Source organism: Drosophila busckii, chromosome 2L, assembly GCF_011750605.1.
Source record: "Drosophila busckii strain San Diego stock center, stock number 13000-0081.31 chromosome 2L, ASM1175060v1, whole genome shotgun sequence".
Lineage (NCBI taxonomy): Eukaryota > Metazoa > Arthropoda > Insecta > Diptera > Drosophilidae > Drosophila > Drosophila busckii.
The window spans coordinates 9,221,977-9,237,386 of NC_046604.1; the positions used below are offsets into that span (position 1 = coordinate 9,221,977).

General features: G+C 39.5%; 2 protein-coding genes across 2 annotated transcripts in view; one reads left to right on the forward strand and one right to left on the reverse strand.

Moving 5' to 3' along the window:
* LOC108607780 (CG31714) overlaps window positions 1-15,410 on the forward strand; it is an 86,925-nt gene that overhangs the window by 4,478 nt on the left and 67,037 nt on the right. The window contains exons 2-5 of the mRNA XM_033294198.1: window positions 699-1,357; window positions 11,504-11,611; window positions 12,349-12,440; window positions 13,301-13,575. Of these exons, the coding sequence (XP_033150089.1) occupies window positions 699-1,357; window positions 11,504-11,611; window positions 12,349-12,440; window positions 13,301-13,575 (1,134 nt within the window). The remainder of the gene's footprint in view (window positions 1-698; window positions 1,358-11,503; window positions 11,612-12,348; window positions 12,441-13,300; window positions 13,576-15,410) is intronic.
* LOC108607121 overlaps window positions 14,596-15,410 on the reverse strand; it is a 31,000-nt gene continuing 30,185 nt past the window's right edge. The window contains exons 12-13 of the mRNA XM_033293648.1: window positions 15,184-15,271; window positions 14,596-15,146 (exon numbers count right to left, since the gene is read on the reverse strand). Coding sequence (XP_033149539.1) covers window positions 14,704-15,146; window positions 15,184-15,271 — 531 coding nt within the window. The 3' untranslated portion in view covers window positions 14,596-14,703. The remainder of the gene's footprint in view (window positions 15,147-15,183; window positions 15,272-15,410) is intronic.

Below are 15,410 nucleotides of genomic sequence, written 5' to 3' on the forward strand. Positions count from 1 at the left end.
CACGCACTCTACACGGGCGAGGCGAGGCAGCAGCTACTACGGCCGTAGCCATGATTGATGCGCTATGTGTAGTGTGTAGTGTGTAGTGCTTCATTTTTAGTGGATTTTTGGAAATTGCTTTTTCACGCTGACAGTTTACGTTTTTTGTCTAGCGCTGGGTGCATCAAGGAATTTGTTTGTGTGCGTGTGTGTGAGTGTTAGATTGAATGAAATGACAGCGGCAGTTATTCAAATGAAAACGACAGCTGTCAAAATGGTTTAAGCTAAAAATTTCACAACGCAGCATCTACTATACAGTCTTCTCTTCTTCTTTAACGCTATTTGCAGTGCAGCGCTAAAAACAAAATGCAAACGCAAGTCTAAATAAACAACAAGATGAGCCTGAAGTCAATGAGTGGCTCTGACAGCGCAAGAACAACAACAACAACAACAACAACAACTGCTAATAGAATAACAATTTGTGTTGCTGTTTCATGCATATTGTTGGCCAAATGAGAGAGCAAGCGTGGAGAGAAACGCACATAAACTACATACAAAGTGAACTAGGAGGAAGTGAAGTGAAAAGCCAAGTCAATGTCGCTGCTGCTGGCAATCGCTCGGCTATCAACGATATTACTGCTGTTTACCACCGCCGCAGAGCCGCAACAACAGCAGCAGCTAGCAGCAACAACAGCAACCAGCAACATGCACGTGAAAAGCGTGAAGGCAACACGGATCAAAAGTTTTCACTGCCAACCGTGCCACTGCCACCGCCGCCGCCCTTTCCCGCCTCTAAGCACAACTTTGCGTTGAATGCCTTTGCTGTTGGCGAGCATGCCACCAGCAGCGGCGGCAGCCTGAGCGCCATTGGTGTCTCTGGTTCCGGCTCAAACTCCGCATCCGGTTGCGGTGGTTTGCTCAAGTCACGCCATGGCCTCATACAGACGCCAAACTTTCCGCAGCGCTTCGCCACGCCCATCGAATGCATTTGGATAATTGATGCCACCGAATTGCCCGTCACGCCACAGGGCAATGTCTCCATTGTGGTCTACCTGACGCAGCTCTATGTCCTGGGCGGTCTCAAGTTCACCGAGTACATGTACTACTCGGATGACTTCAAGGTGCCCGCCCATCGTGTCTTCACACTAAACGAGGATGATGTCACCCAGGTTACCTGGCTGCAGTTTAATAGCCAATACCTCGAGATACGCTTCAGCATGTCCTCGCTGGATGGCACACACTTGCGTGCCCTGGATCGCCTACTCGATGTCTACGGCTTCAATATAACCTATGAAGTCCAGCCCGAGGTGAAGTCAACTCAGTGCAACACGTTGCAATGCCGCTTCCTAGGCAATTGCTATGCCAGCGCTGATTACAGGTGAGCTTAAGTTTGCTTTATAACGAAAATAATTAGCGGCTAGGAATAGGTCTCTTGTCAAGTGAAGATTATACCTAGTTCGACCAAGAAAAGGTTCCGATGACCGCGCTTCTTTCTCAATTAAAGTCTGATTAAGAAGCCCTCTGATAGTTTGTCTCTCTTTTCATGATCAAACTTCTATTTCTCAATTAGAGTCTTACACATCTTTTAAGAGTAATATATGGAAGTCAATCATCTACTTTTCTTGCCTCGTCTATCAGCGGTACACACAACTAAACTTCTCTTCCTTAATTAGGAAAATCCGTAAATTCAGCGCTGCCATAGAAATATCTGAAGATTTTAGTCTTTACAGCAGCAAAGGGTGGCAATAATACATATGAAATATAGGTATATATATCCCAAACCCACAAAGAAAGGAACCAATGAATGCTTGACATAAGCTAGAAGCTGAATATTGATTTATTTATAAATCTATGACACCCTTGATTGGTTTAAAGGTTAGAAACTTCATATGAGAGAAAGTAGAATGAACCAGTAAAAATATATAAATTCATCAGTTTATTTTGCCATTATATTAAGCTTCTCTTAAGCTTAGAGTAAAGCAAAATATCGATATTGAAATATATTAAACATAAGGGACCTCAGGCATCTTACTAATAAAACGAGGGTTAAAAGCTTAGCGCGAGTTAAGCACACACATTTCATTTCAAATATTTCAATTGAAATATTTTATATTTTAAGAGACAAAATTCCGTAAATTTTTAGTAAAATTCTGCTTTCAACTTAAACTTTGAATCTCTGGTGTGAAAGACTCTTCTAGCACCTCGAATATTTCATCAATCAATCAAACCTGCAATTCGCAGAAACGAGTAACATGCTAACGTCAATGTCAGAAGCTAAGCCCAAAACACTTTGCAAAGCAATCGCAAAATTTTCAGCTGCATGCACAACTCAATGCGCGCTCAATTCGCAAGAACTGCGCTATAGAAAGTTTGGGGTTATCATAGACTCAAAGCAGTGCACTTGTCAGTTTAGTAGAAATTTCTGACTGCTCCTGTTTTCCAGGAAATAAATATGTAAGCAGTTTCAAGGGTAGCTGAACGTTCATACTTCAACGCTTGCCCAGTATGCCACTCCATTCTTTTGGGCGTAAATGGGTTTCATTGTTTGGTAGCTGGGCTTTTACACTGGAGACCTAAAAGCGGCAGCGGCGTATAGAGAAGTTAGTTTGTGCCCCCGCGCATTGCAAAATATATGACTCCCACTTGGGCTTAGGCTAAAAGCAAACCTGCCACACATGCTCCACTCTCCACACCGAGCCCCCTAAAAAAAAGAGAGAAAAAGCGAGTGGAGATTGATATGCAAACATTTAACAGTTTGCATGGTTAGCGCTGCCACAGATTTTCTCGTATTCGTATTCGTATTCGTATTCGTTTTCGCTTTCAATTTTGAGCTTATTTTTCTTTTATTTGGCGCTCGCCAGGGCCAGCGCCAGTGCCAGTGGCAGTGGCACAGTTTTATATGCATTGCTGGCGGAACTGTCGGCGGCTACCGGGTAAGGAAACTCAATTTTGAAATCAACAGCCGTGTTACGTATGCGTAAAGTCGTTGCAAGAGTGAGAGCGTAAAAACTTTTGGCTTGCTTAAATATGCGTGGCTACCGGACGCAGGTGCGATTGTTGCAGCCTCGCTGGGGCATTGGCTCTCGGCCGTGCGCGCGCTTAGAGATGCCAATGCCATGCCATGACTTATAAATGGCGGCGCCACATGCGTGCTCAACCTTTAAGCTAAAAGCAATATCATTTATTTGGCATTGCCGCACATTTATGAAGGTTAAGCTAACAACGTGTTCTATCTGGGCCTGGGCTAGTGTGTGTGTGTGTGCTGGAGTTTAGTTTGACAAATGCCTTAAACTGTGCTTATGAGTGCGAAAACTTGTCCGTGACACATTGCTAATGGAACCTTTATCATAATAGTGGCCTATACTTATGAAACTTTTGTCTGCAAATGGGAATTTGAATGCATGGAAATGAAAGCGGTATGTGACTGAGAGCGCGGACTCTCTCAAGTAGAAAATATCTGCAGCCGAAGAATATATAAAAAGCACTCATAAAAACTGCGGCACAAACTTTTGCGCAGATTGACGCGGCTAGACTGCTACATATTTGAGTTTGGTAACTGTAATCAAAATTAATGCTATTTACTAGCTGTAAACAGAGCACTGAGGGGGTAATCTACATAAGTAATTACAGCTTTGATGTATATTTATAAACTTTTCTTTAAGCGAGTTAATTTATGTTGAGCGCTTAAGCTAGAAACGATAACTTTTCAATATTAAACGATCTCGCACTTACGGCGGTAAATTAAACATTTCTTAGTTTCACTGAATGTATTAAGTTGTATTTAAAAAGCGAGCTAATTTATTTTGATGACTAAATTCCAAAACTGCTAAAGCATTGATAGTATCGATAACAATATTTGGTGTTGTATTCATCAAACGAGTTAACTTATCTTTGTCTACTGCACCTCATCCGATAACACAGCTATTTAGATTATTTGTTATAGCAGCAATTTTCGAATTCTTAGAAAGCTTTAAGTGCGCTGACTTTGCTGTTTGGTGTTTTACCACAAAATTTAATTACAAAGCTGTCACTCCATTGCGCTCGATGGCGAGGCACTTGAAGATAGAGAAACTCAATTAGCATAATAAACACGAAACGAAACAGGCGCCTACAGTAGGCGAAGCATATCAAGAGCTATGCTGGCTAATTTCAAAATTTAGCGGCTGACAATTTAATGGCAATTAACACGCATATTAACAATATAATCAAATTAAAAAGTTAAATAGCAAAATCAATACGAACTTTGGACATTTTTGTGACCGAGCCCGAGCTCGAGCCCGAGTGCGTAATTTATGTGTCTTCAATAAATGCTTATGTAGAAAATTTATGCCAGCAGCCTACTTAGCATTAATTAATATTAATTGCAAAGCCTTAAGGCAGCTGCAAGTGTTGCTCTCTGGCTAATTGAATATTCATTTTAATGTCAAAATGAATGCGAAATGTTTTCCAAACAAATTTAATTTATATAAAAGTGACAGCTTCTGATAGCCAGTGAAAAGAAAAACACACACACACACACACACCACACCAACAACAAATAAAGCTGGCGAAAATATAATTCAAGTTTTTGCTGACACGTAGACAGGCTTTAACATAATTACCAACCAGAGGCAAATGAGCTAACAACCTGACTTGGGGCTACAAGTCTACGTGTCTAAGATAAACGAAGATACAAGAAGAAGAAGATAAAAACAACAGCGAGGATATAGCTCAAGTCAGTTGTTGTCAACGGGCAGTTGTTGAGTTGTCAATGCAAAAAGCAAAGCTTTGAAGTAGGGCGCAGCCAACTTTTTTATACACTTTAAATAGAGCACCACAGTCAAATACGATCGGCAACAATCGAGAGTATGTACAAAATTGTGTGTGCTGAATTTGAAACATTAAATTAAATAATGTGCGCGTAAATCCTTTTGTTTGCGATTTTAATTGGCTGGGGTAGGAAATTAATATTTTTTAAATGCAAGCATTTTGCTCCGAACAACGGATTATCTATTTATGAAAATTTGCATCACTAGCTTTTATAGTTTCTGAGTTCTTTTTGCTCATACAGACGCATAAAGCTCAATTGACAGTGTTTGTCTTTATACTTTATGGGATATGTCACGCCTGCTTCTCCCTGCTACGTTTTCACATTGCTGATACCACTTTCAATTTCAAAGTGTATAAAAAGGGAACCCCTAATACAGCTTGACGCTTCATTCCTTGCCGTACAATTTTTCATTGCAATTTTATGACTCTCAGCGCTTTGGGGGGAGTTTTGTTAAACAAAATGTGCGAACAAAATGCATAACATTTTAAAATGTCAAATGATAAGTGATGGGAGCGAGCGTGGGAAAGAGAGAGCGCGATAGCGCGCAATGTTATGCGTCACACAGTGCGTATACTTGACAAGCTTTTTACTTATGCGCTGCGCTCTCTCTCTCTCTCCCTCTCTATTCTTGCTGCTTATTAATTTAATATATATTTTTTTTCGTTGCGCCCAGGCTGCCATTTGACTTTGAGCGCGTGCTTTTAATAAACGCCAAGAGCCAAGAGCATATGAGCATGTGTGCGTGTAATGAAAGTAAAAGGAACTTGGAACTTAAAGCTGTTTGCCACTTGGCTTGAAGCTTGAAGTGTGTGCTGAGGTAAAAGTAAAGCGCTGCCAAAAATACTCAAAGCAATTAGTTTGCACTCGCATTGTTTAAACAATAGCAGCTCAACAATATATTCATGGCTTGCATGGTAAGACGCTCATTAGAATGCAACTTGCTTTTGATTGCACACAAAGTTTTGCATAAAATATTCAAAGTGGCCAAAGAGCTGTTGGCTGGCTACAAAAATGCATCAACAAATAAAATAAATAATCAATGCACATAGCTTGGCACTTGACGTTGCCTGTCTGCTCATCAATATTTTGGTTGCTTTTAAACCGCAAAATGTTCGCAGCTGCAGCCAATTTATGTTTATTTTTTTCGCTTGCATTTGACGTGCCAGTCGAGCTTTATATATACATATATATATTTTTTATTGCGTATGCGTTGCTTGTTTCCAAGTAAGAAATGTTTAATTGAAAAAGTTTTTCGCTTTGAGGCGCATCAAAAAGGAGCATTTTTTTATTGAACCCATGCGGGTTATCCCTTTTTTTTGCAGTCAAGTTAAATTGAATATCATTTGTTAAGGTTTAATTGAAATGAAAGCAGCTGGAGCAGCAGTTGATGAATTAAAAAATATTCAAATAAATGCACAATTAGATTTCTAAGAAGACTGGCCAGGCCCACAATAGTAAACTGCATGCATGTGTGTGTGACAATCAGTGAAGGAACGACTCAAATTAGGCCACGTTCAAGCGGTGGCAAATTGTGTGACACATGACATGTGTGTGTGTGTGTGGTTGTTCTGTCTGTGTGTGTGTGTGTGGGTGGCAATCAATGTTGCAGCATGTCGTATTTTTCGCATTTAATAACAAGATCACGGTGGTTTCAGCCTGCTGGCTGCTGCTGCTGTGCTGCTGCAGCTCCTCCACAAAACGGAATAGTGGCAAATGAGATCAGGTTCAACTGTCAGAGCAAACAGCAACTGAGCGAGCGAGCGAGACGTAACGCGAGGTATGACAATGTGGTTGCAGCAACTGCAACTGTGTCATTGTCACACACACACACAGAGATTGACACATGTAGTAGGTATGGCCAACAGTCAAGCGAGTGCGTACGCTTGTTCGAGAATTGTTTGTCCATGTCAAACATTGTCATTTATAGCCCCGTCTCAGTCAAAAGGGCGAGGAGGCGGGAGCCCCGCTTTGTATATTGCAATTAAGTTTTGGTTTGAGAGCGCAAAAATGTTTATTGTTGTTCTTCTGCCTTTGTCTGCTGCTTGTCAACTCATCAGGCTGCTCAATTAAAAGTTTTGGCTGCCTCTCTGACTTTTTGCCCCTTTTGCTTTTTTAATTTTCCTGCGCCGTCGTCTCAGCGTTACGCGCTAAAGAAATTCTTTGTGCACATATTTGTTGCTTGACAAAAAACATAAACTTTATAATTGTAATTGGCTCACACACACACACACACACAAAAGAAAGAGAGCAAACAAAAAAACTGTAACAACTTTAAATTGAAGTTTTTTGTTTATGTAATTTAATTTGCATGTGCGTTATGTCTGCAAATTATTTTCTATGTACACGTCAACTGATAAAAACCATAAAAATGTAAATTTAATTTTTTACTTGCCGTGTAGCAAACAATTTTTTACGACGCGCGCCAGGTAATAAAAAATAAAATTAACAAACGCAAAAAAAAATGGAAGCAAACCAAAACAGCCGCAAGCTTGTTGGTAACAATATCAGCCCAGTACATACACTTTACCCTTTTCACACACACACACACACAGCTGCGCATCAGTGCCATCAAATTTAATGGCATTTAATTTGATTGCATTAGGTGTGTGTAGCTAGGAATCCTTTTTTATGCGTTTGTTCAAAGGTAATTCACATTGAATTTTATTACCTGCAATTGACATATGCTTAATTTGCTTTTGCAAAAATATACAATATAAGAATTAATTGATTTATAATGCTATTAACACATTTCAAATATAATTTATTTAATTAAATTCTTAACATCGACAGCTAAGCGCAGCTCTAATGAGTTTTAAATCGAGTCCTCTCTCCAACGCTGCACTAAAAACTAAAGCCTCAAATTATATCCGTTCGTAATTATCATAATCAATATTTGATTATTTGTAATTAAAAGCTCAACGAAAATAATTTTTTGCAGCTGAAATTCAACAGCTTTAAGTATGGAGTTCAATTTCTAATGCTCTGTGACCCTTAACTTAAAGACCGAACATTTTCAGATGCTAGACAGACATTAAAAATATACAATTGCTTGCAACTCATATTTATCTGAGCTCTTAGAGCAAAGCTTTTTGGCGTTTTGTCAAAAAATGTAACTAAAAATATTAGCAACTAGCTCAGACAAAGAACTGCTAACTGCACTGTAAGAAAAAGGATTTTCTTCAATAAATTTCCTGCCCAGAGTTAAATTATTAGATAAGCTCTTAAGACTCTCCACAATAGTTTGATCAAGCATTACTTAATTTTTAACTAAATAAATTTATTACATTCAAGTTGTGAACTTCTTTAAAACTGCTGCATGTTTACTGCAAATAGTTTAATTTAAATTAATGTTTGCATTTTCTCAAGTGTAGCACAGAAATCAAAGTTGTCTTTGCAGTTTTGGGTCTGCTTATTGTCGATTTTTTTTCTCGTCTCTTACAAAAGTGCAGCATGCTGTGGAACATTGTTGGCTGGCTGTTGCAAGCATGACATGTTCATGGCAGCTACGCGCCATTGGCTGACAAACACGCACACACACACACACACACACAGTGAGCATGTGTTTGTGTCATGGAAATTATTAGTTCTTTCAGCCTTACTGCACTCGACTCGACTGTCAGCGAAAAAAAGAAAAAGGGAAAAAAAAATATTCAAGTGCTGTCGCATATAAAATGTCGCCGCTTTTGGCAAGCGCTTTTAATTGTTGGCTTAAATTTGAAATTTAAATTTGATGCTTTATGCGAATTTCGAAGGGAGCAGTTGCTTGCTTGCTTTAGGACTCGATTTCGTAATCAAAACAATGCATGCCACGTTGCACATGTCGTATGCGCAATGCATTTAATTTTTATGTACAGCCCAGCCCCGTTAGCGGCGTCAGCGTAGCAGACAAAAGCGTAAAGCAAAAAGCAATAACCAAATTGCATTAAAAGTGGGCAAGAAAATAAGAACGCAACACGAAAAATAAAAGTTTTGAGCCCCCGAAAATACAAAAAAACAAAATCCACCGAAAAACAAATGCTTAAAATATGCATAAAAACATTTAACAAAACGGCAAACAGCTGCAGGTGATTTGCAATGTATGCAAAAACCATATGCTGAATATCACAAGCGGTGGGTGGTGGGTGGTGGGCGTGGATGGGTGAAAAACTATTTTAGGCTCAGCGAAAATTGTTGTGACAATAACTGAGCAACTGCAGAGGCTTTGCAAGAACGTTTCCAGGATTTAGTGCAAAAAGAATAACAAATAAATAATAATTTTAGTCACTTTCAATTTAAACTATTATAAGTTTAAATGATTGCATAGCATTGAAATATTCAGAATGTTTGACTAGGTTTGATTCAAAATAAAGGAAACGATTGAAACCAGCGCGGACGTCTAAGCTGTCAACTGAAATCACGTGTTAAAATATGAAACTAAAGATTTCTATTGCATATTAAATTGTTGAGTGAATTATTATTACAACAAATAATGTTTAAATAAAATAGCAATGGAGGAGAGTTTCATGGAATTTTTTGTCTATTTTAATTTCTTTAATTGGGGGCAGCTTGGTTTTTTATTTGTATAAGTCATAAATACTTCTAAATTTATATGTATATTTATTGATTAAGCACTATTTATCTGACTTCTTATTAGAATTTCCTAACAATTGTCACTTAAATTTTCATCATCTGAAATGGCAAAGCTTCGTTACTTTCGCATATTTGGAAAAGCTTATCAGCAACAATTTCTTAGTCAAGCTCAAAACTTTGTAGGCAATTGATGCAACGATTTAATTATTTTCTTTAACAGCTCCTTAAGCCAAGTAAATATTCGACTTTTGTTAAATTCAACTGAGATGTTGTGCATATTTTCTTGTTGATGTTGCCTTTGGCAACATGCTGCATTGTTTGAAGATGTCTGGCTGCGCATGTATTTTTTGTTTTGTATTTTTATTGGTGCTTTTGACAGCAAATTTTTGTTGTTTTTGCTGCTGCTGTGTGGGTCAAACACAAGAGGCAGCCGTGTGGCATTTATAGTATTTTGGGCTGAAGCTTCCGTCACAGGCGTTGCAACAAGGCCGGACTGGCTGACTTGGCTGCCTGAGCACACAGGCGAGGCAATTAATTTCCGCTAGACAATGGGCACAATTACTTGAGCTACAACAACAGCAGCCCCATCGACTGTCAGTGGGTCAACAATGGGCGTGTTCGGCGGTCATTTGTATAAACAACTACCTATGAGCTTATTTGTCTCTCTCGCTCGCTCTATATGTGTGTATATGATAAATAGCTGTGAGCGCAAAACAAAAGACGCTGCTGCCAACATTTTGTGGTCGATGTGCTTTTAATTTATGGCCGAAATCAGTGCCCCTCAAAATAGTATCAGTGAGGATAAATTTATTGACGTTGCTGGCTGCTTAACATAGGCATCAAAAAACACATAACAAGCAGCAGCAATAAAAGTCACAAAGTGAAACTTGTACACGCCACGGAAGCGTAAGTTAAAGTAAAAGTAAAAGTAAAAGTTTCGCTTGTGTGTGACACTGAGCATGTTTTGATTTCTTTTAGCCTAAGAATAGCCGCAGCAATAGTCAGAAGCGGAGCGTAGGCCAGCGATAATAAGATTGAAACTTTTTCACTTTTGTGCAAGTTTTATTGCTGCGTGATAACATGGCGTATACTTAACGCAGCCAATATGCCTAAGCTAATAGTAGATCAATTAGTTTGCTTTTTATTTGTCGGCACAGGCAACAACAAACTTTGCCACATTACATTGCGTATACGCACTGCATGACAGCTGCAAAGCCTTAAAGCTTTAAGCTGCTCTCCACCCCTGGCTAATAAAAGTATTTGCAATTTTTCTAAAAATTAATTTACGCTGACATGTGTCAACAGCAATTGTTGCATGCCATGTTTTTGTCGCTCACTGTAAAAAAAAAAAACAAATGGCAAAGGCTGCGCAATTATTTAGCAAACAAATGTTGGCAACCTTTTTTGGTTTCTTTTTTTTTTTGCATATTGCTTATGGTCAATGTTTAAATAAAGAGCTGCGCGTGGCCAATTAAATTGTCAACTGCTCTATTGTATTTCAGCACGAATTAATCGCTGCGATTCAAAGAGAGCGAAAACGTTGAAAAATCTAATTAATTTGTTTACAACTAAAATTAAAGTGCGCTCTGTCCTATCCGTCTAATGAGCAAAGTTTTGCCAGCCCCGCAGCCAGTTTTAACGCTATCTGCGTTAATGAGTCAACAGCTGCCGTCAGGCATGTACTTGTTACACATAATTGAGCCTAATAAGTGCGAGCTAGGCTCAGGCTCTGCTTTTTTCCCCACTTGGTGTGCTTGCTGTCCTTGACGCCAACTTATTTAAATTATTGCCAGGGGTTAAGTGCTTGACCTTTTGACATTTAGCTCTGATGCTGCTACTGCTGCTGCTGCTGCTACTGCCAGTGTCAAGTCAAATTAGAAATGCGCAGACACGTACAGCCAAATGTACTAAAAGTTGCTTTTCTGCAACAAAAAATAAAACAAATCCAATAAAACTTATGTGCCAGCGGGCGCAGTTGACAGCTCCAATGCCGCAAATTGAGAGATAAGCTCAATGTAAAAGCTGCGGCGACAACTGCGCTTAGCTCTTGGTCTCTTGGCCTTGTCCAAGTCCACCCTAAACTATATACACACTATACTATATAAATGCGGCTTATTCAAATCTCACATTTCAATCTTGTTGCAGCTCCTATGCCTGCGCCTGTTTTCCTGGCTTCAGTGGCAGCGACTGTGGCTCCGGTCCACTCTGCAAGGATGCGCATACAAATGTTTGCCAAAATGGCGGCACCTGCAAGTAAGTACAGTGTGCAAAACGAATATAGTGAAAGAGAGAGAGATAGATAATCAAGCACACTCATTAAAATAAAAATAGCTTAAGCTTCTCCTTGTTGAGAAATAAAAATTATAACTTTATTTTAAATACACGTACCTAAATCAATTTTAACACTTACTGTTTAGTATCAATACAAAAATATCAAAATATAGCTTTCACTTTTTGTTTTAACATCAAATATAAGTTTTTTGTCAATTTTTTAAAAACTAAAAAGAATAAGCAAATAATATATTGGAATAAAGCATCTTCTGCACAGGACTGTGATTTATATAATGCAATATATGTATAGTTCGCTTCAATATCTTTTGCTATATCATGTGCATGGAAACTAACTTTTATTGATTTACGACAAGCGCTCATAGGTTTGAATATAAGAATTGAAATAATCTGAAATATGTAAATTTAATCCCTTTTATTATTATTATATATAGTACATATTATATATGTATGAATTCAAATTTCATCTTGAGCTACACAATTAAATAAATTTATAAATTTATAATTTTTAATTGGACACGCTCAAATTAAACAATTTGTTTAACATTCTTTTGCTTTCGATTCTTCAATTACTACCTCCTATTGATTTTCTGTGATTTTTCATTAGCACAAATTTATTTTTAAACGATCTTTACACAATACAAACATTTTTTCTTTGCCTTTGTCATTTTCTCATTAAAAAATCCAAATATAAATTGCAGACACATAGGCGATGCGGCCATAACCTGTCACTGTCCGGCGGGCTACAAGGGCACCAAATGTGAAATACCGGAAATAAATGAAACAACGCAGGGTAAGCAACGTAAACAGAGCAAAAGAAACAAACAAAAATAAATTGCAAAAAGCAGCAGCAACAGTTGCAGAGAGCGAGACAGAGCGAGAGAGAGAGAGAGAGAGAGTGAGTTCTATGTAAAACGCAAGAGAAACAAACAGACTGACTGAAGACTGAAGATGGCATGCCCAAGTGTCACTTTAATTAAGAAAATAATTAAGCACTTAAAGTGCACTTGTTGACCATGGCGAGGCCAAATACCGCAGCTCAAAAGTAACTTTCTCGAGTGAGAAAGAGAGAGAGAGAAACTGGGGCAACTGACCATTGTCAAGCCAAGTGGTAACTTTGTCACGGCATTTAAGGCGTGATTGTCTGTCTGTCCGTTCGTCCAGCAATCTCAACCTCAAACTGTCAGCCTCAGAGCACAATGCGCCTTCAGCGTATGCAGCAGTCAGCATAAGCCACAATGGCAGCCCACAGGCTACAGCGTGTTATGGATTATAATTTAGGCAATCGGCAGGACGCAACCAACTGCTTTAAGCCGCAGCACTTCATCTATAACCCTGTGACATTTTGATGGCAAAACAATCAGCCAGACACTCTATCATCCTCTCGCTTATTGTAAACGCTTCAGCAATGACATTGTCATCGAGCTTCACAATTTTTTGCTCTCGCCTAGCTCAGCTGCTGCTGCTGCTGCTGCTGCTGTCAATGGGTCAGGTGAAAAATGCATTCGAACAATGTGGGTCGAGTGCATGACTTGTTCTCACATATTTCATGTCTTTTATTGCATTTTTTATATCGCACCCCAAAGAAATGCGCAGTCGTTTTAAATATTTTTTATATAAACTTGCGCATGTTTATTTTGTACAACTCGTCAGGATGCATTGACAATGCCAGCGCCAGTAATTGTCATAGCGCTTGCGACTTTGACAGCAACAACTTTAATGGCATCTCGAGCAGCAGCAGCAGCAGCAGCAGCTACGGCTCCAGCTCAAGTGGCAGTTCCGTTAGCAATGCTAACGTGCATGGCAACCGTAATGCGGCACGTAGCGGTAAAACACGCTACGAGGTGACCATGCGTCTGGGCGCCAACCTTACCGGATACTATCGCCATGCTGAGCGCGAACAATTGGCTGGCGTCATGGAGCGACAGGTGAGTGCTTATACCATATTTATTTACGAGCGTTTCACATAATAGTTGCCACTTAACGTATTACATTTGAATGATGAGAGCCCGCCAAAGCATTCAGAGCCAACTCAGCTGCACTTTCTATTGCTTTAAATTGTGCGCTCGCTCTATAATTTACATGCAATTTAATTACACAGACTTTACCTTTCAAGACCCGACACAAAGAAGTGTGTAAAAGCGTCTTATAAGCCACTACAGTCAAAAGCGTTAAGTCGTTTAAGCCTTGCCTGTCTGTATGAACTCGAAGATTTGCACTATTTTAAGAGCTACACACATTAAACTTGCTACTAAGCTCCATTTATATGCTAAGCATGTTCATATTATTTTACAATTTTGATACAAAAATAACGAAATATTAACCAGCGATTTGCTATGCAAAACTGTTAATTATGTTAATCACATAGCTGCTGTCATAACAATATCTAAGATCTTATAAAGACTTGAACAAGTTTCTCTTCAGTTAACATAAGTCCAAACGATTCGAAAGTGGCCCAATTGATTATTCCTTAATGTGTTTATTTTGCTTTTTATCAATTGTTTAATCAACACACGCGTTTTGCGCTTTCGGCAAATTGTTAGACGTTTTCTGTTTGCACAACGAATTTTGTTTTATTGCACAATTTTGTCGATTTCGAAACGAGGCAGGATCAGTCTGTCTGTCTGTCTTTCTGTGTGTTTGAGGTTTGTAGGTGTTTATGTAGCTTTTTCTATCGCTCTCTCTCTCTCTTTCGCTATCTTTCTGTTGTTGACAGGCAACAAGCGACGCGGCCAACACACACAAAAATCATCATCAGTCAAAATGTTGGACTGTTGTCAACGAGGCGTTGCCAAAAGAAATAATTTACTGTTAGTTGACATTTAAGGGGCGGGCCACTTGAACGGTCAAGATAAAGTTGAAACTTAATGCAAATTTATAACTTTTAATGCACTCGTACTGAAATTTAAAAGGCAAACAAATTTATTTGCAAATCAATGTATTTATTATTCTATAAACTTTTTTGCTAAAGATTTCTGCGCTTGTTGTTCATATAATTAAATAAGTTTACTTTGCTGCATACTAAGTAAGTTACGTATACGCAGCGTATGCTGCTTTTAGCCCACATAATTCTGTGTGAGATTCAGCTGATCCTCAGCGTTATTCGCACCAGCCGCAATGTTATGCAGCATATTTCGCACAGCAGCAGGTGTGCGCTCCAAGGATGCCGTCCAAGGATTGTTATTGCTGGCATGCGCATTATTTGGCGTCGGGCTGCCTGCGCTGCTTTCCATAATCGTAGGCATGTTGGGCGGATGCGGCGAGAGCGCTGACTGCATTTCGCTGCGCTCCTGCAGCTGTGTAAAGTCGCGAGCATCGCCAGCGCCGCCGCCGCCGCCGCGTTTAAAGCTGTGCGCTGAGCGCGAGAGCGGACGCCAGCGATTGAGCTTCTTGGACGCTTTGCGCACGGGCGGCGTGCGCGTGCCTGACTCCAAGCTGCTGTCGCCTGCTTTGCTGCCCGCTGCATGCTGCTCCAAGGCAGCAAAATTTTCAAGCGCGCCTTACCAATGCCCTTATGGCCAAATATTTTCGTTAACTGCCTGCCAAGCTGCTGGAATTGCTGCGCAGCGGATCGTCCAGATGTCGCTTGTTGAGGCCCGCAATCTTGGCCAGACGCTCAGTGAGCTGCAAATATAAATAATTCAATTTAAAAAAAAACTGTTGCATACTTTTGCGCTGTAGTCAGCAATCTTAACCCTCATGTAAGCTGCTTGCTGACAGCTTAAAAGTATGCTACAAAATTGCTCTTAGCCCAGTGCTTACT